Consider the following 23,187-nt stretch of genomic DNA (forward strand, 5'->3'; position numbering starts at 1 on the left):
ACGTTTGTGTTTCATTAATAAGCATAAATACCTCGATATCATGTTAACACTGTATTGCTTGTTGTTATGCGGCGTCCTGGCAGCTCTCGGCTCGACGCTGCACTTTCAGGTGATTTGTTAACAGCATCACTTCCATGCTTGTTTAGAACTGATCGACTGTATTCCCCCCCCCGCTTTGTGTTCACGCTACACTTTGGTGACAGAGGCTGGTTCTCGGCTGTTTCTGAACACGACGATATCATAGAAACACACAAATTACCGTCTGGGAAAGATTCAAACTTTTAAAAGAAAGAAAAAAAACCCATTGTGTTTTATATCTGAGGTAAACGTTAAAGTGATAATCTTTTGCCTCTGTCTCGATTGAATAAAATCCCCTCCGTGGTTACCTTGGCGATGACGTTAGTTCAGTAAGAGCATAGGTGAAGTGGAAAGATGTTCTTCTTCTTCTTCTTCGTGCTGTCTGTAAACTCCACACCATGGAACCCGGCACAGGAACGGTGTCTCCAGTTTTCATCATTATTACACTCGCTGCTCTTTGAAGGTTGGAGCTCGTTACCGGCAGGAAAAGATGAGAAACATCTGTTCTCAACAGCTTCCTGGTACAAAGGGATTCATGAATGTATTTCAGGTTGGACTAGTTAGTATCAATTATGTCCAGATGTAGACTGAAGGATGAACGGCTCCCGTCTGTGGTTTGAGTGATGTCTTATCTCAAACCAGTAAAGAGTGCGGGAGAGTATTAGGGTCAGGCTCAAGAAAGAAGAGGAGAAGAGGAAGGTTTTTGCACTTTGAGATTGAAGTCAAAATATCAATAATTCACTTGAAATTGAAAGATTTAAGTACATAAAGATCAGTAGTAAGTAGAAAGTTTTGTGTTGTAGGCGGTGGTTGTATTCCTGTAAACTGAAATAAGGTGTAATGGACAAATACAAGTTTGTCAATGATTAAACCAAACATTCTGAAGTTGTAATTCTCTCACTTACTTTTCTAACTAAGAGTAGATGAACCAGAGTATTTTTATAGTAGAAGTGGCAAAAAATGATCTTCCTCTGACTTAGTTTGACTTTATCCTCAACATTTGGATCTTATTCTCGAAATTCTATCTTCTTTATCTAAATCCATCCATCACCTTAGCGTTAATCTTTGAAGATCGTGGAAAAGCTAGAGCCTAAAGAGGTGGGGTACACGCTGCACAGATTGATACAAAATACGACCAATCAAGAGTCTCCATTCGAACCAAGAACATTCTTGATACGAGGCGACAGTGTTTATTGTCAAAATCTCCTTATCTTTTATTTGATTTCTTATGCCCGGGCCTTAAATTCTCCCGTAAAGGAGCGTGGTCAGTCTTTACTCACGAAACTACAGAGAACGGCTAAATGCATCAGTGCGGGAAAAAGAACTAGGAGCACTCCGGCACCTGGTCCAGGCAGTTGGGATGGGCAGGTATGTTATTGGCATGTCAACCTCACAGCTCAAACTGACGACACGGGGGGGCCACGTCTGGAGTCCAAGCCGTGCACCAGTTCGAGCGTCGACACCTATTACACACTCACAGAAAAGCTACTTGTACACTGACGATGCAAACACGTCACCTTTCACATACACGGCACGTACGCAGGTTGGTCCTTGGCTTTGGCGTTCGATTGCTGCTAGGTTTTCCCCACATTGCTAAATTTACACAACTATAATCTGACAATCATTCCCTACAGTACATAGTACGACATAAGAACTATGCCTTCAAATTGTTTCTCTATTTGTAACAGAATGTGAACAGTACAGTAATTCGTCAGGCGTCGCTCCGTAAGGTTCAAGTAATCGTAAAAAAGAGAACACAGAGGTACATCACTCCATCTCACACCACACGTACATCGATTAATCTTTGACATTCATCGAGAATAAAAAATATCCCTGACCTCTTTTTTTTTTGTCAGTGTTACATTCAGAGCTGTTCACCGTCAGTTAGTGACTTCCTGCCTTCATCCAAGTGACAATAGTGATGTTGTCAGCGGGGCCCTCTCAGCCCGCTCCTCGGCCTGGTCTTTCCTGGTCTATGGTCGGGGGGGGGGGGGAGTGTCTCCGTCTCCCTCTGGTGATCAAGGGCTGGAACTCGACGGGGCACCGGCGTCCCCCTCGGTGGCAAAGTTAACGCATCTTGTAGTCGTGAGAAATGGCCGCTTCACACAGCTGCCCCTTAAAATCCAGCTCGAAGGTGAAGTCCAAGTCACGCTGCAGGTCGACAGAGAGAGAGAGAGAGAAACGAAAGTGTCAAGTAATGAGCAGGGTGGGCAACGAAGGAGAATGAGGGGCCCTCAGCTGGGAGGGGGGGGCCCTGAGTTGAGAGGGGGAGCCCGATGGAAGCCAAAAGCTTCATGGTTTGGTTGAAGTCTAATGTCTAAATGTGTGTGTGATGTGTGTGGGGGGGGGGGGGGGGGGGGGTTGCACTTAAACTTTATTACCTGACCCTTAATTATGTTAATTAATAATTATGTGCTTTGGTTTCATGTGCTTCTTGGGGCGGGGGGAGGGCTATAGTTTGATGTGAGGTCCTCCAGGTCCCTTTTGCCTGGTGCCTTTAAAAAATACCTTAAAACCCTCCTGGCAATAAGTGACGAAACGTATATTAAAATGTGCAATTCTGTTTTGGATTTTCACCTGCTGGCAGAAGGAGGTTTTACATGAACACAAACTGTTTGAGTCAGACAACAGCAGAAAGCAACATGTCCTCTCCCTCTGGGGCAGGAGAGGACACATGAGAATCTGCTGCTGTTTGTCAGAGAGCGGCTGCGGTGCTTCTTCCTGTTTGACCACAGTCCAACACTGAGGGGAAAACCACCTGTGTGGGGGGGAGGGGGCGACAACTCAGGAAATTAGTCATTTCTTAGCCGCTGCCATTATCGGTGTTAGAGTTCAACACACGGTTATCACAGTGTGAGCGTTGTTATACTCACAATGTTCTTCTCATTGGGCTTCATGGCGATGCTGCCCACGATCTCCTCTCCTCTACGCACCGTCAAATACTCCTCCAGGTAAAACACGGTCTGCTTCCAGTGGGTGTAAGATGCATCTGGAGCTGCAACACACACACACACACACACACACACACACACACACACACGCACACACGCACACACGCACACACACACGGTTTTAGAAATTGTATGTGATAACTTCTTGGTAAAGACTTAAAAACCATGCACAAATGAAATCTGCAACTTCTGATATGACAGATTATTACAAAAATGAAATCCTTAATAATGACGTCATAAAAGTAGCTTTTGTCATTGGTTTAAAATGAATAATTAATAAATGACTCATTAACTATGAGGAAAGCTGTTATGTACAATTTAGGCCTTTTTATAAGAAAGTGTATAAGGAAGTTGTTATGAACAAACTGTGTCAGGGGGAAAAGAAACAGTAAATTATCCACGATGCCAATTTTTTACACCCAGTTAATCATTTTCACAGCTACCAAGGATCTGATGACATTTAAATTCTCTGTGTGACACAAAGCATAAACACAAACAGAGGAAGAGGAGGAACAGATGCAGGGAGTTGAGTCTGTGTCCTTGTCATGAGGAGCAGGTTTCTCCTCTAGAGACGAAGACACTGAAGTAAAAGCTAGAAAATGCATTCCTGACCTCTGCACTGCTGCTCTGCCTTCATTACCATTTCACTCTGTGTCTTTTGTGCTACTTTATGTGTGCGTTGTTCTGTGAGTGATGGAAACACACACAAGTACAACCTGAAACCCAAGAACCCCAAAAAACAAATGTGAGTGTATTCCCCAGGGGCCGGACCATCACTGATCGCTTGGCTGAGATTCAAAAGGTCAGCAGCGCTTAAATCGAATATCTGCCGTCCGTCCTGGGGCCGACGGGTAACGTTGCCTTCAGAGACGAGCTCTTTGTGGGTCCACACATTAAAGGGGGCTCTGCCCATCAGTATGACTGGTGCACAGAGCTGGCTCTCGGTCTGTGGGCACGGCTCAGTAAGGAGTTCACACAGAAAAAGGTAGAGCTGCGTTTCCTATGCTAATTCAGCAAATGAGATTCCAACTCCACCGACCGGCATGAAACTCTGACTGCTACCTGAGTCCGTCTGATGGAAACATCTTTTCGAGACTGTGTGCGGGGAATCAATCACACACTTTGTACAACGTGAGCGTTAGAGCTGTATCTTAAAGTTTTAGATGAGAAGCTGTTTTCAAGACTGACAATAGAAAACTTTCTTGACAGACAAAAAACCGCACGTACAAAAATCTATAAAAGGGAATTGAGGGCAGAAAATAGGTTAAAAAAATTCTTCTTCTTCTTATTGTTGTTGTTATTATTAATAATATAGGGCTTTACAGAACAAACTGATAAAAGCAATGTCAAGCAATAATGTATCATAAGAAGCAAAATGAAGGAAGGAAATAAAGAAATAAAACAGAACAATATAAGATAATGAAAATAATCTAATAAAATAAGGGACACAAAGATTTCATTGTATAAAAATCAGGGTCGTAAGATTACTTAAAAAAATAAGAGCACATTCAGACCACAATTCCAGTAAAAGCATGTTTATTAATTTGTTTTAGGAGCGATTTAATAGAGGATAAGGAGCCAGTCTGATTTTCTCTCTGCTAATTAGTGCTAACGTACAATCATCAATGTCATTATACAGTATTTGTTAAGAGATGTACTTCACTCCAGCACCACTAGAGGTCAATCACACACTGATTTTTACCCAGGCCCCACACACACACACACACACTCCACTGCAGCAGCATTTTAATCAGTTAGTCTGATTTGAACTGCTTCTAACACAATGTGATCCACGTCTTTAAAGCCTCTATAAGCTCCACATTATAAGTGTGTATGTACGATCAGAGGAATTTCAATTCATCACGAGGAAAGATGACAGAGTCAATTCACTCAAACCACAAAACAGACGTATTACATTTCCTGTTTGGGAGAAATAACCAGGTTATTTATTAGTTTAGAAGCTGCACAGCTCCGGGAGGAAACACGCTGAACGTCAGATTTATTGTACGTTGGGCCGCTGTGATGCTTTGAGCCTGGTTTTACTTTACAGCTATATTAATACGACAAGTGACTGGTGAGGTTGTTATGATACTGAGGGACTGAATTTCCGACCCCTGGGGGTTTAATTTCCAACATTAAATGTCAACGGTAATGCAAACCAGTATTTTTAAAACAAAATACTTAAGATAAATCATGTGATCGTTGACCTTTGGAACCGTTTACCAACAGAGACGTTTATATGAGACGAGGGAGGTTATGTTTTCACCCCTATCCGTTTGTTTGTTTGTTCGTTTGTAAGCAAGATTTCACAAAAACAGGATGGAACTTGGTGGAAGGAAGCGGGATGAGTCAGGAAAGAACCCATTCAACTTTGGTGCAGATCTGGATCATGGTCCGGATCCAGGATTCTATCACTTTCCTCTTTAACTCCCAAAGGAATAATTCATCCCAAAAAAAATAACCTGGCACATTTAAGAGTCCTCTTCAGCCTTGGTTGAGTTATGCACACTATTTATAGTTTGTATAATACTTTATATGTGAAGTCCTGAATTTTGTCAGTTATTTGTTGTTAATTATGATATTGTTGTGTTGCACTATTTGGGCTTTTATATTTTTCCCACCGTGCGACAGCAGATGTAAATTAGCTTTATAGCAAACTCTGGCTCACTGGGTTGTGTTGATAATGGCCCCTGATAAATAAAGTTATAAACTAAATGAATAAAGTAATAATTCCTCCCTTGCAATCGTATGACGTTCTTGTAACAAACAGGAAATACCAATGTGGAACCAAAAGAAACAAACAGCTTCGGTAAAGAAACAACTCTGTCATGGCCTTTGTCACGATACAGAGTCTGACCACTGGAGGGTGCTGTTTCATTGCTGATGTTTTACTAATGCATCTCAGTGAATGCAGGTGAATAAAGTTTTGAATTTATATAGTGCAGCTTGAATGCTTTGGAGATGCAGGTGTAATGTAGGGGAAAGCGTGTGGCCTCTCACCGGTACTGAAACCAGTCTTCTTGTGACACTTGGTGAACTCGATGTTGAAGTAGGTGACCAGAGCGTGGATGTAGTCGTTCCTCTGGATCTGCAGGCAGAACGCCGAGGTGAACGAGAGGTCCTCAGGCTTCACCGTGTAGATGTCCACCTCCTGAAAGAGTCAAGAACTCGTCTCACGTTTATCTGGACGACACAGACACAAGTACGGGGGTCGAGAGAGCTCAACGCACTGCAAATTAAGAAAACACTTTGTTGAAGTCTGCTTCTCGTCAGTGGTGATGGAACTTCTCAAAGCATTGAACTGCAGCCAGGTTCATCACTTTTTTGGGTCCCCTGGAAACATTTTCGTTGCAATATGTTTCTCGGCCACCGAACACAACCCTGAAAGTGCAAGTTGTTAGTCAAAAGTTTTCCCCCTTAACCATTTTTAAAAGAATTTGTATTCTGAGAGTATTCTTATTTGCTTTTTTGCCATGGGTATATAGTTCATCTTAATGTTATGAAGCTACCACAGAGCTTCTGCTAATGGAATAAACCCAGATGTAATGTCACGTTTAATGCACAAAGAAAAGAAACAGCCTCAGGAAGTACATTTCGCCCTCTTCCTGCAGGAGATAGTGTCACCACCAAACCCTACGAAGCCAGATCCTACTAAATGCCCAGAATGAGGCCAGTATAACGAGGAGAAGGGGCCTGAGTCACACACATTACTGGATTCCTCGTATAATTCATGCATAACGGTGCTATCAATCCCAATCTGTGAATGTCCCCTGGTTCCAATCAGTCTAACAGGGTATCTGATATCTCATCATCCCGCTAGGACTTGGCCATTTTCAGCGAGGAACATGTTGTCCCACATCTCGATTTGCTGTCGCGAGTACCAACAGTAACTGATGAGCCGAGTAACAGAGGCGGAGTGCGGCTCACCTGAAACCCCCGCCGCAGGGTAAACATGTAGGCAGTGGTGTGATAATCTAGTTTCATGTACCATCGACGCTAATAGATGCTCATCGGCTTCGCTGCCAGATGCCACGTTCGCTGCGGAGGAATGAGCCTTCTGTTTGCTGGCAATAAAAAAAAAAAACACTGAGATATTAATGTCAGATTCCCTCCGCTGGCACATTTACTAGATGTTTACTGTGGTCGTGCACTTCTCAAAGCCATATTTCCAAGTTAAAGATGGCAGCATTAGTGTTGCACTGAAATGTTTACCATTGGAAAGCAAGATACATCTTTGCAGAGAATTATTATGCAGGTTGTTAATGTTTAATGTGTTTATCTTCTGCAGGGTGATACCTGGTAATGACGCTCTCTGAGTATTGTTACCGAGGTTTCACACAGCAGTTTAATAACATGAGGTCCTGTGTGTACCACTCCTCCACCCCACAACCTTAATGAGGTCAGTCAGTAATCCATTTAAAGACAATAAAGCTCGTCAGCGGGGTAAACATTGATGTACGGCTTCTTTCTCCAAAGAGGAGCAGCATCCCCCAGCAGCTTCATAGAGATTTTCATTAAACTCTCATGTCCGATAATATCTCTGCTGTCTCACTGCATTGTTATAATGAAAGGAAAACAAACGTTGGACCGTCCAAGGTAGAAAAGAGGCTGAAGTCGAGGTATGATCGCAGAGCGGTGTTCCTCCAGGAGAGAGGTGAGACGGGTCCGAGCTGTCGAATCAATGCCAGCGATAAGAAGGTCACCGTGACCAGGAGCACAATCAGCAGGAGGAGACAGGCGGCTATTGACATGCATGGCACAGCTCAACCTGATCAGTCTAATCCACAGAGAGAGGAGCAGACGGGGCCACACATCAAGGTTGAACTCTACCAGCTGCAGCACATCACACACAATGGTTACCAATCACTGAAGACGATTCACTACACAATAAAATCATCCTTATTAGTTATCAATCATATAGTTTTTGTCCACAGCTGACGATGGTGCTTATGAAGTTCATGAGGTTTGAGATTGGGTCGTATTAAATTGAGCTTCAGCGTAACACCACATGTCCCAATGAAGATCGTGATATGATCGACAGTTAATAAATGATGGAAGAGAACTGGGTCCATGCGTAAAAGTGAGAAGAGGAAGATTCATATTCGGGAATAAAGTTAGACTAAGTCAGAGGATTGTTTTTATTTTGCATTTCGAGAATTAAGTTGAAATGTTTAGAGTCAACTTGATGTTGAAAGTCTGAAATTTTACTTCAGAATCAGTTTTAGTGACAAGGAAATTTAATTTAAAAGAAAAATATGTATGTGTTGACTACCGGGGGTTTGTGGGACAGAAGGAGACGGAATAGGAGACATCGGGATCATCTTTTTAAAAGACACTGTTACAGGGCTGATTTCCAGGAAATGTGTTAATTGACATGATGTAACACACTTTTGTACAGTAGGTGGCGGTGTGCACGTTAAGTTGTGATCTGCCAGTAAACTGAGAGAAGAAGAGAAGAAGGAAACATGGATGGATCCACCTGAGTGTGAAACAGGAAACCAGAGATTTACCACTGGTCTGTTTCGAGCTCCCACAGTAGTTCTGTGTGTTTCACTGTGTTGTGTGGCTCCTCTGCTGTTGTGTTACTTTACATTCGTCCATCATGATGCAGGCTAGTTTCAGCTAGCTTGCTTAGCGTCAGCTAGCTAGCTCTAAATTACTTATATAACTTTAAGACTTCTAAACTTAAGTGTTAAAGTATTTTTCCTTCAGCTCAGTTTGACTAAAAGGTTGAAATGCCTGTTAAAAGTGAGGTTCAGCTTTATATTTGTATTGAGATTGTGAGATTACTCTGATAGAGGCCTGAACCATGTGCCTATAAATATGTGTTTACTTTGTTGGGGCTGTATGTGATAATGCAAATGTCCAAGTCAGTTGCTCTGGATATTTTCCAGAACTTGTCCTGCCAGCCCCCTGGTAAAATCCCCAGAAACGAGGGAGCCTATGTGGAAAACAGCAGGGACATATCTCTGGATTATGGCACACATGTAGAAGACGCAGGCAAAGACCCAAGTTTCTGAACTTTTCATATCTGAAAACAGCAACAGTTCTATAGGGTTATGACAAAATACTGAACACATTGGAAACCCTCATCTGCACTGTGCTCGGTCTACAGCTGACATGCAGCCAGGCTTTACACTTTTCAGCTAGAATATGAATATGTATTTTACTGACCTTGACCAAGCAGGAGTTGGTCACCACCTGTTTTTGGTCCACGACGTCCACCAGCGGCTCCCTCATCGCCACGTTACGGATACAGGTCATGTCAAAGCCATACACGTTCTCCCACCCTGTAAAGCACATCAGCATTTCATTACTTTAAAAGCATTTTTTTAATCTTATATTTCTATATCACAAATAAACGAGAAGTCTTTAGTCTTTCCATGGTTTGATGCAGTTTCCCTGGTCACATGAGGTGCAAGCTGCAGATGTAAATCAACACTAGTTGTGGCTTTTCTTAAAGAGCTTGATGTTTTGGAACAATGTTCATTTCAGATATTGATTTGAAAACATGATGCTCGTTGAACGCTCTTACCTCGGGTTTCCTTGCTGCTTAGGCTAAATCCACTCATACATTATTCATTCAGCTCCTTGAAATAGCTGCCGTGACCCAAAAGGAGAGAACTACTTGAGCGAGCAGAAGAGCTGGTGATAATGAACAGGTCACAAACCTCCGGGGGCTTTTTGTAATACTGTATTTGCATTGCATGCTGCCAACTTATATAAGGCAGAGCAGCACTAATGACAGAATGCTCTCAGAATACTGGAGTATTTCACTGGGGCCGCTTCTCACTCGGTCTAAAGGTCATTTTTGGCCGTCTGCCTGGAGAGAGAGAAGCTTGTGGTCAATATCCGCACTCCACTCACTCCAGTCTGGCCTCGTGTATGCTCCTGAAATACAGAATAATGGCAGACTAAATTGGAGTATGATGGGAAGGCTGGCGCTGCAGTGAGATAGAGCAATATTACTTTCCCCGGATATTATCTGGTGCACTGTGGTTGTATAATTTCCCCGGCTGCATGGGGAGCGTGAGTAGGAGGCCTATGGGCCATTGTGCACTTTGCCTGTTGTGATCTAGGTCGTGCAGCGGCTTTAGTGCAGTGCTTATGCTTCGTGTCCGGCAGTAAAACCATCACCCACAGTCCTCCTGGCAGGTTTGGAGTGTGATGAAACACGGATGGAAAGATTGTTGACTTATAACAATTTCAATTATCGCCCCTGGTTTTTTACGCCCGAGGAAAAGTCATTTGCAGAGCCGGAGAGGTTGTGTGCTGTGTGAGTGCTCCCACATCTGTGTGACTGCAATGTGGATGTGTAGATTATGTTGTACAGGGATGACTCATTTATAATGTAGAGACATAATCCTGGTTATAGACACCTGAGAGCTGCACGGTGTACAGCAGGGACAGAACAAGGAACAGCTCAGTACAGGACGACAGTTTCACAGCACAGCTCCAGGTAATAGGAGCGCTCAGCACTGTGGTGGAAGGAACACTGTATTCAGATCAATGTAAAATATGATAGATGATGGATGATGACTCTGAAAAATACTAATTTACAAGTAAAAGTCCTGTATGAATCGGCCTTCATAAGTAAAGGTTCAGTAAGGGCTGCAAAATGGAGTACTAAAGTAAAAGTACTGGTTTGTTCCAACTATTATTCCATATTTTTATATCAAATAGGAACTTTTCCCCCACATTCAAATGAACGATAGAATTGAGAATAAAAAGTGACAACTAACATATGTCATATTACATCAGGTAAATCTGAGGGGTCGTGAGATTATTAATGCGAAACACAAAAATAAATCGTTTTCTGAGTTTCGGCTCATATTCGATTTTTGGTGAAATATTGGATCATTTAATGAAATTTAACCATGTGAGAAGTTTGAAGGACAAAATCACTATTTGGTGATGAACAACACAGATGTCTAAAATTCAAAACGCTATTTTTTCTTAAGATGTCGGCAGCCAGAACTATTAACTAAAGCTGCTGAATGAATGAAGTGGAGTAAAAAGTAAAATAGTAAAGCACACTACTTGAATAAATGTACTTAGTTACTTCCCACCACCGACAGTCACACACACTGAACTTACAATGTATTTTGAAGTCCTTGTACTGCCTGTCTTCGATGGCCACCACGTACAGCGAGGCTCGGTCAGGAAACATTAATCCACCGGGTTTCTGTTTGACAAATGAGGCGAAGAAACGACTCAGCAATTAATCCTGAACACATAAAAAAAAAGGTGTAGATTTCAGGGTCGGTGACATTTCATTTCTCAGCCAAGAACAGGTTTCAATTATTGAGCTGTTCCTGCTGCGCTCAGACTGGAACGAGTAGACGCTCTGATTTATAACACAAACATTATTTTACAACAACAATAATTAACAAACATAAATAAGAAGTCGTTATTCATAAAGAAGTATTTCTTATTTTATAGACTTATTAATTAAATGGTAGGTTATACAACCTGCATGTCGTGTTCAGGTTTATTATTGGGTTTAGCAATTAGCAATGAAGTGAACAATTGTTTTAAAGCTGTGGTTTGTGAGATTATGTTGAGTTTCATGAGATGGGTTATTGGTTATTAAAGGTGAATACTGGTATTTTTCAGCCTGGACTTGGAGACCTATTGTCCATCTGCATGTACAATCTATGATGTCCATGGGTAAACCTACGGAAGGACTTATTTCATTAAGTGAGACAGTGTCAAATCTGTCTACATATAAATAAATAAATAAATAAAAAAACTAGTAATCTTTTTTTCAAGGTTCAGTAATGTATATCAACTCCAACGCAAAGTAATCCAAAAACTTATTTCTGTGTTGGATAATTAAAAAATGTCTGCCCTCTGAAATTATTCATATTCAACTAGAGACAAACTATTTCTGAGCTCACCAGCTGAAAAGGTTGGAAACTTTCAATGATTACTTTTTTTATTAGATAGAAATTTCTACTTCACTTCAATACATTCAGTGTAGATGCTGGTATTAGGTCTTTTGTTGGAGGCTTTTATTAACTGAAAATTACATTTCTGGTCTGTTTTGTTCCACTAATCTTTCATATCATTATGTGTCTTTCCCACAGACTCCATACGTCCTACCAGCCACTTGTCCCTGGCAAAGATGACGGTGTTGAGCATGGATTCGTAGAAGAGGCAGTAGCCCATCCACTCGGATATGATGATGTCGACCTTCTCGACGGGAAGCTCCACCTCCTCCACCTTGCCCTTGAAGATGGTGATCACTGAAACACACACATGTATTTTAAAACCATCCCGACCGATCAGGCATAAACATATTATAATTAAAATTTTAGGAACACATGAACGAGACACGTCTACACAACCACATCTTGGCTGATTGTATTGGAATCGGTGGAGGTGCCTGTGATGAGCTGAGTTCATATTTGTTTATTCGGCCTTGACAAAGAGCTGCAGAAGAGTTTCCCTGCTGATACAATGTCACGTGAACCCTGTTACTCCAACTATTGTCAGCTCGTCTTTCAATTACTTGTGCACACTTGATATTCATAGGTTTACAGCCGGGGCATTTACTGACAGGGAAGGTTTATGGTGCTCTTATTTGGTAGATGCATAGTGAGGGGCTTGGCTAGAAACTTGTTTTCACGTTTGCAGAGGAGTCATGTTTTAACACAAGCTGAAAGCGTGTTTATACATGGGAATACAAATGAGCAGTTTGATCATCCTCTCGGTTTAACAGTCGTCAACCCCTCTTCTTCTCCTTCTTCTGCATATCCTCTGCCTGCGCTCCCTCCTTCCTCTACCTGTTGGTCACGGCTGTAACCTATTTGCTGCTCTTCGCAGACTGAAGTGCAGCGTCGTCAAAACGGAGAGATAAGGAACAGCAGCAGCTCTTACCGCTGTGGAGGTGGTTGGACTTGATGATTCTCTCGGAGTACTCTGATATACTGGAACATTCAATCTGGCAGAATAGAAAGGAAAAAAAATGAATTAACTGAGCGTACATGAAGGACTGTGATGCTTCCTGGAAGAATATACTTAACGGAACATCCAATGCACATGTCCTCAGTTTCCCTATGATGCAGAACTCACTGGTGAACTCAAAGAGAAGGTGTCTTCAATTTGAATTTATTCAGCTCACGGCGTCACCACATAAAAGGGTTCATCTCAATGTGGTGTGCTGCATAAGCTGATGATATTCTCATTAGATTTTTATTTATGTTCAATCTTAATGTTGTGGTTCAGGAGGTAGAGTGGGTGATCCACTGTAGAAGATCAGTGGGTCGATCTCCAGCTGTCCCCATGCTGAGGTGTCGTTGGGAAAGAAACTCAACCCTGAATCGCTTTTGATTGCCGCACTAACAGTGTGTTGATGGTGTCTGATAGACAAAGAGCTGCTTTACGAAGTGAATGTGACGTTGTATGTTTAGAGTGGTCGTTTTAAAATTGCTTTTTTAAACACAGTCAATTTACAAGTTGCATTTAATTTAATTTTAGAACATAGGACAAGAGGGAGAACATCCAATGTAAGTTAAAGGGTCTGGATTGGGTTAGGTTATCTTTATTGTCCCACAAGGGGAAATTTGTTGTGCATCAAGAGAGTGCAAAGATAAAAAAAAACAGAGACAACATCAAAAACAGCATCCACAATACCCTCCGAATCTGTGTGTGATTTTGAATAAGGTCCAACCTCAGAGTTGCGGCTTTATTTTTGGATCATTGCTCCGAGCAAGAATCTGTCTGTCCAACACCGCAGCCACCCATAAGGTGATCTGTGGTGCAGAAAACAAGGTCACATGTGTTTAGCGAGCGTCTGAATGAAACACTCGAGGCCTTCACCTGGTTAAAAAACATGACAAAGCTTTGCCAGTTTAAAGGAAACTTTAGTTTGTGAAAGCTCATCATCGAGGGATTTTCCTGTGTGATTGCAAGAAGTAGGTTTTATCACTTATGGCACATTCGTGACGTGTGAGCCCGAAGGCGGCGAGTACGAGCAAGTGAGTTTATCATTTGACTTCCTGCACCGAGGTTAATGAAGCATTGTGACAGGAGTCCTGGAGTCAAGCTGAAAATAGAGGAAGGTAAAAGAATATGAAAGGATGGATTTTATGTTATCACAGAGGCTGAAGTGCTGTCAGAGCATCTCGCTGTAAGTAATTAAGGTGACGATTAGTCGCTGCTCAACAGCAAGCAGCCATTTATCCCTAATGTAACCCTCAGCCATCGTTCCATTATTCTTTTGACATTTTTAAATTGCTCTCACATCCCTGCTCTTGTCCTATTCGTCTCCTCCCTGAAATATCTCCACCTTTTTCTCCTTTACTCGTTTCCTGTCCTCAATCCTGAGCTCTTTCCCTTTTCTTTTATAATTCCCGTCCTGCCCACCAATCCACATCTCAGGCCTGATTTATGGGGCCGTCAGCTATAAGAGAGTTATAATTTAATAAAGCTCCATCATTCATCAGAATAAACTGTGGACATTTCTAGTGAACAGTTTTCAAATAAAGCAGGGACACAATTCAGCAGGAGGCATTCGTCAATACGGGGTTTTTTTCAGCACCAGGTAGTCCGGGGGTATAGATTTCCACTCGAGTGTGTATGCTGTGTTGTACCCACTGGGGGACTCTGTTTGTCAGAGGTGTGCAGACGTATTCTCACCGCTGCAGAAATCCATCTGGTCCCAATCAAACAGAGGACTCTTGAATGAACTCGAGGTGCTCCGGATAATAAAAAGACAAAGCGAGGCCGGCACCATTGTGGAGAAGTGATGAATTGAAGCTGAGCCTCGGACTCTCGTGGAGGACTGATGAGGTCTAGGCAGTCTTTTATTTTGGAGGCAGGAACTGATTAGGCCTACATGGGCACCACAACAACTGTCAGGTGCACAAATGAAGTCTCAACTATTTTCTCGGCGAACTTCCTTCCTCGAGGTGACTCTCGACTTTCACCTTGTTAGAAAACCTGTGTTTTAATGATGATGCTCTTGTGACTACTTCTATTTCTTTAAACCAAATAAGATGGCGTAGTAGAAAAAATAATCAGCTGGATCTTTGCCAGTTTTGAGGAAAAAATGAGGTGAGCCACAATATTGTAAAGCATTAGGAAGAATGAGGTGTTTTATTTTGGGGGAAGGAACTGATTAGGGCTTAACGGGCAGCACACCAACTGTGAGGAACACAAATTCAATTATGCAGCCGTGTTACATTATAATTGCAGCTTGAAAATAGTTTGAGGGTTCACTGACTTACAATACACAAACTTTAGATTGGTTTAGACGACAAAGGAGTCGTTAAAAACAGCATTCGTCTCCAATATTCAGCCAGAATATTTAAAATAGCAAAAGTCCTGAACAGAGCTTGGTGTATTTAGAGGAGTGGCAGCTCTTCTGGTTCAGGAAACCGGGGATCATGGGAAATATCCACCATTCGTTTGTGTTTCAGTGATGTAGAGTTTGATTTTTCTCTACATGATAACCAATAACTCACTCGGACATAGAGCCCATCACGTCTCTTTACATCCCTGTCAGTTGGAGATGGGGGCTGATCAAAAACCTACGTCCACTTTTTGGAAATTGCAACACAATACAACATACATGCTGGGAATTAGCATTTGGTTTCTAGCTGAGGTCTCACTGAGCCTGGATACAGGACGTTGGGACTCTGCCTCCCTGCAGCAGCCCCTATGCGCTGCTCCCTATTAGTCGAGGACCCGTCAGGAGGCTGCTGGTGGCGCCCACAGCCCTTCTGGCACCGCGCTGATCCATCTGCCCATTAAAAAACTGTCAGTATCAACTGTGCAAACATACAGCGATGCCCAAGTGTTGCAGCTGGTGTGAGGAAGGCACGTGCACCTTCAGGAATACTTGTGTACATGTATGTGTGGGTATTCTGTTTGTGTGCTGCCAACGCCGGCCCCTCTAATTGGCAATAATACTTCATCTCTTGCTTGAAGCGCTGTGAGAAGAGACAGCCATTAGCCATGTGTCCGTCAAAGTCACGCCTCAGTGGGAGAACTGAAGCCTCAAGGCGTGTTTACATAGTCAACACTCACACACAAACACACACACACACACACACACACACACACACACACACACACACACACACACACACACACACACACACACACACACACACACACACACGCAAGCTGCCTATTGCACCCCACTAGTGTCGGGAAGAGTCGCTGTGACTGTGCTCATCCTTGTGGACTAGATCTTCTCTCAAGCTTCTGACTCCTCCCAGGTGTTGTGGCATTTTTCTGTCCGAGCGGACAACCCGTGAGTTATACAGCATGTTGGAAATAATTAGTTTAGCCTATTTTAAAGTTTTTTTTATTGCTGGAATTGTTCAACAACCTCACGTGAGCTACCTTTTGTTAAAATTATCAACAAACCTGCAGGTGAAAGAAAGCATCACGGGGATCTCCTTGGATTTAGGAATATCAGGAGTTTTGTTTATTGGTATTTTGCATCATATTCTTAGAACAACATTTGGATGCCAACTATTTTTAGTGAACTTTCACTTGACAGCAGATAAACTGAGAAACGCTGGTGACTTTCTTCAAGAGAGAAGAGTTGTGTTCTGACCACAGCGGCCTTAACATGGTACATAAACTTCATGCATCAACATCTCCTTTACTTTGTCACTTTTGTCACTTTTGTGTAAAGTGCAGCATCTCAACTACAAAACCCCTCGCAACTCATGATTGAGTTCATTCATTCGCCATATTTCTCCTCATTTGTGGGTCACGCTGGGGCTGGAGCCAATCCCAGAGTTACACACTGGACATGTACCTGACTGGAGCATCTGGAGAAAAACGCAAAAACCTGAGCGAATCTCATTCAAAAGTGAACTGAATCCCTGTAATCTTTAGCCCCTTTTATGAGGCTAAAACCCGACCAGCTGGACAGTTGTACCATGAATGTGGAGCAAAGCAGAAAAAGAAGTATGATAGAGAAAGGGGGGTGGGGGGGGGGACTGAGTGAGACAGCAGAAGGCATGAAGGCAAACAAACACACGAGGCAACACATGCACATAAACATACACAAACACATAAGGTCAAACAGTAAAGCTCAGAATGAGTCTCTTGGAAATTCCAAGTTCATTATTCCTTCCCTGAAGCAAATATACACTGTCTGGAGCCTCCACACAAAAATAACAGGGAGAACATGCAGAACACGCGGAGGAGCCCCGGCCAGCTGTTTCCGATTAACCCACAACCTCCCTGGTGTGCGGCCGCAGCGCTAACCACTGTACCACCGTGCCACCCAATAAAAACATTAAATGATTTACTGTGGTCCCAGGTGGGATCAGTTCCTGTCAATGTGCACTGCAAACAAACATCTGAGCCTGAGTCAACACATTAAATCACCACGTTTGCTTCCCAGCACAGACTGTACAGTATATCAGAATGGACGACATGACAAGTTTCTCGATTACCTGCTGGGAGCTGTCTGCAGTATAGGCCATGAACCCTGCCTTCTCCATGTTATCAGATGGGACGTGAACTAAACAAAATTCATTTTATTGTATCAGGGTATGTGGCCCTGACATATGGAATTTCGCACCAGAGAGTCTTTTACGGGCACTCAGTCGATCCAGGGTTTAAGTTATCACTTTAATGAGGTCCATGTGATAGAATGATGTTGTTCTGGGCCCAGAAACCAGTTCTTCCACCTTCCACCAGACCCGGCTTTCACGCCGAGCTTTAAAGCCTCAGGTATGAGAAAGGTGTGAGGTTCTGGGGCGTAGCTAAAACTGAGGGGATCTAAGTCAAAAGTGAAGTAAATCCCTGAAATCTTGGCCCCATTTATGAGGCTAAAACCTTCCAGATGGACAGCAGTAACTCAAAGGTGAAGAGATATTTAACTTTAAAGTAAAAAAACAGGGAGATAGAAAGAAGGGGGGAGAGAAGAAGCAGGAGAATCGTACAACATGAGGCAAAGTCACACAAGGTCAACCAGTTTAACTCGGAACAAGTTGGAAATTCCAAGTTTATCATTCCTTCCCTGAAGCAAATATACGCCGTCTGGAGCCTCCAATGCAAAAATAAGTTCCACGTAGTCAAGCTAGTGATGTGCATCCAGCACGTATACTCTCAGACATGCCCTGACTAGCAACTACCTCTGCTCCAGTACACGATAACAGCGCTCAAATCGCCACGGCTCATTCTGTCAAGCTGCCTGAGAGGCCGCACGCTTTTATCACCTGCCTGTCAGACAGGATGTTCCTGGACGATTACAGGGAAGCTGACAAAAACGATCCAAATGCATGTACCAGCCATACACGTGTCGTACATGTGCAGCTTGTCAGACTGGGCGCCGTGGCGATCAGCCCTCCTGATGGTTGGGCATTATGACGCTCCACTGAAAGGACACATGTCTTACCCCGTACACGTGCTTCGCCCCGGCCTTGGCCGCGAACATGGACAGGATCCCGGTCCCGCTTCCGACATCCAGCACAATTTTGTCCTTGAACACGTGCTTGTTGTGGTACATGGAGTTCCTGTAGGTGAGCGTCCTCACCTCGTCCTTCAGCATCTCCTGGTTTAAACATATGATGAATGATATCAGGAAAATGGCTACACAGCTAGAACCCCCCCCCCACCCAGGGAGAGGGATGATTGTTGAATTAAAATAACTGGCTAGACATTGAGATGTGTGGATTTGCGGAGCAGCGACAAATAACCCACAGGCTTCACCTAATCTATCATCACTGTTCTATCTCCGACGAATGGTTCTACAGTTAAATCCACCGTCTGTGTTTCTGAATAAGCCCTGTCTGCTCTCTGTCTCTCTCTCTACGAGTGTGAAGACTGTTAAGAAATGACAAAAATAAGCCTGGCCTACATTCCCAAAATATAAAATGAAACTGTTCTCACAGGTCAAACAGGGAACAACGTTCTTTTTATACAGACGCTAATGCTTTGTCTGCTCTCTTGAGAATGCAGCTGAACTCTGAGGGAGGAGATAACCGGAGAGACACATTATCTCGAATGGTGGCGGCTATAAAGAGAGACAGATAATTTTCTGTCTTAAATCTTGTCTCATTCTTGATAAGGACTAAGTTTGAGGAGTTTAAAAGTTTCATCATTCGCGAGGAATGATGGATTACCTCATGGCCCAAGCGGTCACATGTCCGGGGTCCTGCAGCCAATGGGGGACCTTGGCCTCATGATTTATTATTAGACGTAGTGTTCATTTTGTGGTTCAGGTGTTTTTGTTTTTTGTGATTGTAAATTACGACATTAAATCATGTTTTAATGTGTCATAATATCCAGGATTAACTCATCCAATAGTTGGACTTTGACGACGTGATGAAGGACTTTTCTCTAAAGATGGCCAGAAGGAAGCCGATGCTTTGTTTAGAATATTTTTCACTGCAGCTTTGTGGTCCTGTACCACATTTTATGTACATTTATATACATTTCTAAAGACATATTTACGTGGCGTGTAAAAATAATCATAGAAACATTTTAAATATGTGGTTGTAAGTACCTTTTCCTCGTGAGGGTCGGTTTGTGGTCAAGATAATCTGTTCACGGTCCTGTCTGAGTAGTTCCTAAACATGGCAGCCGGCCTAAGTGCAGCCTCCCATGCAGCCGGACGTTTCTCTCAAATAAGGATCAGATCTCAGGTTCTTTGTTGACATTGGCCGACTGAAGCCTCAACCACAGTCTGTGATATGATGCCTTAGATTTTTAGAGGTTGATGAGGGAGGTAGAGATCAGGAGGATAAGATGTAAGATTATCATGCATAATCCTCATGAGGTACTTTAGGAAGATATAGTGAGGGAGCTTTTAAACTATTGTCTAAAAAGAGTAAAAAAAAAGATTTGTAAACCATCATCTGCCAATAAAGTCAACTTTTATGGACCTTTTTGCCTCGACAAGATGTGAAGCTCTGCAGATTTTCTTCTGTTTGATATGGTGACAGTGAAATAGCTCGACTCGACTGACTCGTAAGCCGCACTGTTTATGAAACAGGAAGTCGCAGGTTTAACGGTTTTATCGAAGCCATTTATGGAAACGTCAAAAGCAAACATTACTGCCCATGTAAATGTCAACTGGGTCTTTAAGGAATGTTTACGGGTTCGGTTTGAATCTTGGATTCCCGAGCACAGTTTTACAATCTAATTACCAGATGCATTCACTTCTGTTGACTCAGCTCTAAACCCAGGATTATACGATGAGGACAAAAACTGTTGTCAGGATTGTGACAGTTATAGTTAGACCTCTGCTGTAAACATCTGTGTGTGTTTCTATTTGATTCTGGGAATTCATACAATTAGTGGAAGATGCTTAATCCATAGGGTGGACTATTAACCATGTGATGCAAGAGCTTATGTTTGTCCTGGAGCTTTTATAAAAGATGTGGTGGAAAAAACAGAATGTGCAAACAGGATTTTTTTGTTGTTGAAATCTCTTATCGCTTAACTTCAAAAACTGTCGCATGATTCACATTCCTCTAATCATCAAATCAGGAGAAGAAGAAGGAACTTGTATGTAAGTCTCACTGTAATGGAACAGTACCTCGTGGATACCGAAATGGGCGTAGGAGTCGAAGTAGTAGTCTCGTGAGGTCATATCCTCGGGACTGAGGAACTTGGACATCTTGCCCCGCCCCGTGCAGCTTGGGAGGCTGGCGACGTGCGGCGTGTGTGGCGGGAACGGAGGCCTCGTCCCGTGCTGGATGGAAGGCACAGGTTTGGGCAACGGGACGGGCTGCGCCGACTGGGATGGAATTATGCGGATTGGCTGTGGCTGCGTCTGTGGCTGCTGGAGAGGGGAGAGATAAAGATGAAGAAACACTTGACCCAACTTTCTGCAGGTTAACACCTTTTTAAAGCAAGAAACAAAACAAGGATGTGACAGCAAATCAGATGTTGTGGTTTGCATTGGAGGACAGTAATTGGCTCAGATTCATCATCCACTCCCCTTAATATCTCCATCTGCTGTCAGAAGCAGAGCCCATGAATCTGGATCGTCCTCTGATCACTGACATGAAGTCTGTCAGCAGGCAGAAATACACTGCTCTGCACAGAGGGGACATCCATAATGGCCTGATTCTCACCTCTAACGCCTGCTGGGAAGATCTGGCTATTGGAGTGTGTGTTGGTGTGGGAGTCTGACAGAGAGGGGGGGGGGGGTGGAGAAACAGACGCCCAGCCTCTCAGTACTGAGCGAGGGGAGCTGTTCTGCTGTTAATTCTCATTACAATGTTCGGGCTTCTAAAAATACATGATTAACACTTGGCACGGTGGACAGAAATATGTGCTTTCGACAGCTGACAGGGATTTTTCATGACAACAGTGTATTTGATATTTCACGTGGAAGACGAAACGTTTTAGGTTATAATGGTAAAGCAGGATTGATGTTATTGTCGGCAGTGAGTCGCCCGATGACTTGAGGTTGGAGGTTGATCTCCTCCAGCCTGTTTGTCACTGTCCCTGCTGGTTTTCCCATAAATGTTTGAAAGATTTGAGTGGTCAATTAAAATAGAAAAGTGTTATACAAGTGCAGTTGATTTAATGCAACATGCTGTTGACAGAATTCAAACCATTCCTCTGCATGTTTTAATTTGGCTACAGTGTCATTCACAGCTTAATATACCAGATGTATCATCAGCTCTGATATAGAAACTATAATCTCCTGTAGTGAGTCGGATTTATCTCCTATTTCAGTTACTGTGAGTCTCTTTTAAAATAAACTACGACTGTATTGAATGATCACTTCAATATAATGCAACAGGACTGACACACAACAGAGTCAATAAGATGGACAACCTCATAAATAGATGAAGTCGTACTGCTGTGAATTACAGCGACAGCACAGTGTGACACATGGATCTAATGCACTTAAAGTCTGATTTCTGTCAGTGACATTAATTTTCCTTGTGTGAGCTAATTGCCTCTTATTTCACCTCCTTTCCTTCTCTCTTTTATTTATTCCTTTAAATTGAGATACAGGTTTTGTATTTGTCACAACAACACTGAAACTCAACTCTGGAGAGAATACGATTAAATATGATAGAGTCATTCATCTACTTAATTTTTGTCGTCCTGTTGGGGATCCCCTGACTTTTCATTTAGCATCATCATCAATTCAAAGTTTGCCATTTCCTTGGATGATGACCAGATGTCTGCCAAAGGAAAGACGTTAACCTCGGATGCACTTTAATGGTGAACATGGTTGAACTTTAAATCACCACTGTTAGTGCAAACCTGAGAGTTGTACATGCTGTACACGTGTAACATCAAAAGATAGACAACTGAATGATTAATTCATGATTGAATAAATCAATAATTAATACAGTTGTGCAAAAACTGCTCTGCTTTTAAACTCTAGACAACCATAATAATCGTAAACTGTAAGTGCTGCCTTTCTCTAGTTTTCACAGATTTGAAGTTGATACTTGGTACAAACAACCTCAGTGATGGATTAATAAAAGATCACACATTTAATGAATGGCCATTTTTGATTTAAAAGCAAAGACCTGCTATTGAATGTCTCTTAATCCTTTAATCTGTGTTTCTGATCTGCAGAGGCACAGTGCACCACAGCCACCACAGCATTAACCTACTAACTGGGATGGAGATATCATCACAGCATGTTAATCATTAGGGTCATCAAATGCACTTTGTCTGAGTCTGTGCTGTAATCGATGCTTTTCATTGAATCATGCAGCGACTCCCCTCAAATAACAGTGAGGTCAGAAATAGGATGTGCACGCTCCCAGGTTCAAAGACTGCAGATTACATTTAGGCGTCTTTCTAAAGAAATCCTCGTTGGATAGATAAATGGCTACAAGCCAATGCTACGACTCGATAATTGCAGGATAGGGCCGCAGAGGAGGTGATTAAGGATGCCAGGTTTAATTCAAGAATCAAAAGGTGCAGTGCAGAGACACACAATCACTGCAGGGCGACGTTAAGGGACAGATTAGAGCTGACTTCACAGATGAGAGCGGCTGCACTGAGTGTAACTGAGACGCCCTGACACAGGAGAGAGAGGGTGGCACACGTCCCTGCAGATAAACACATCTGAGGTTCTGATCCTCATCACTGCACCTCCAGGTGAGACCTGTTATCTGAGAAGGACATTCACTTGATGCATAGGTTACAGAGTCACTTTGTTCCTGTTGGACTGTCGACCCCTGTTTGACTACTGAAG

At 42.8% G+C, this 23,187-nt stretch overlaps 1 protein-coding gene across 1 annotated transcript in view; it reads right to left on the minus strand.

Annotated features, from left to right (window-relative positions):
• Positions 1 to 1,315: 1,315 nt before the first annotated feature.
• LOC117763622 (protein arginine N-methyltransferase 8-B) overlaps positions 1,316 to 23,187 on the minus strand; it is a 23,746-nt gene continuing 1,874 nt past the window's right edge. Inside the window, exons 2-11 of the mRNA XM_034588886.1 lie at positions 20,548 to 20,793; positions 18,403 to 18,558; positions 12,912 to 12,975; positions 12,135 to 12,277; positions 11,127 to 11,214; positions 9,204 to 9,319; positions 6,030 to 6,180; positions 2,952 to 3,073; positions 1,421 to 2,229; positions 1,316 to 1,348 (exon numbers count right to left, since the gene is read on the minus strand). Coding sequence (XP_034444777.1) covers positions 2,146 to 2,229; positions 2,952 to 3,073; positions 6,030 to 6,180; positions 9,204 to 9,319; positions 11,127 to 11,214; positions 12,135 to 12,277; positions 12,912 to 12,975; positions 18,403 to 18,558; positions 20,548 to 20,793 — 1,170 coding nt within the window. The 3' untranslated portion in view covers positions 1,316 to 1,348; positions 1,421 to 2,145. The remainder of the gene's footprint in view (positions 1,349 to 1,420; positions 2,230 to 2,951; positions 3,074 to 6,029; positions 6,181 to 9,203; positions 9,320 to 11,126; positions 11,215 to 12,134; positions 12,278 to 12,911; positions 12,976 to 18,402; positions 18,559 to 20,547; positions 20,794 to 23,187) is intronic.

The sequence above is a fragment of the Hippoglossus hippoglossus genome, chromosome 6, assembly GCF_009819705.1.
Source record: "Hippoglossus hippoglossus isolate fHipHip1 chromosome 6, fHipHip1.pri, whole genome shotgun sequence".
NCBI lineage: Eukaryota > Metazoa > Chordata > Actinopteri > Pleuronectiformes > Pleuronectidae > Hippoglossus > Hippoglossus hippoglossus.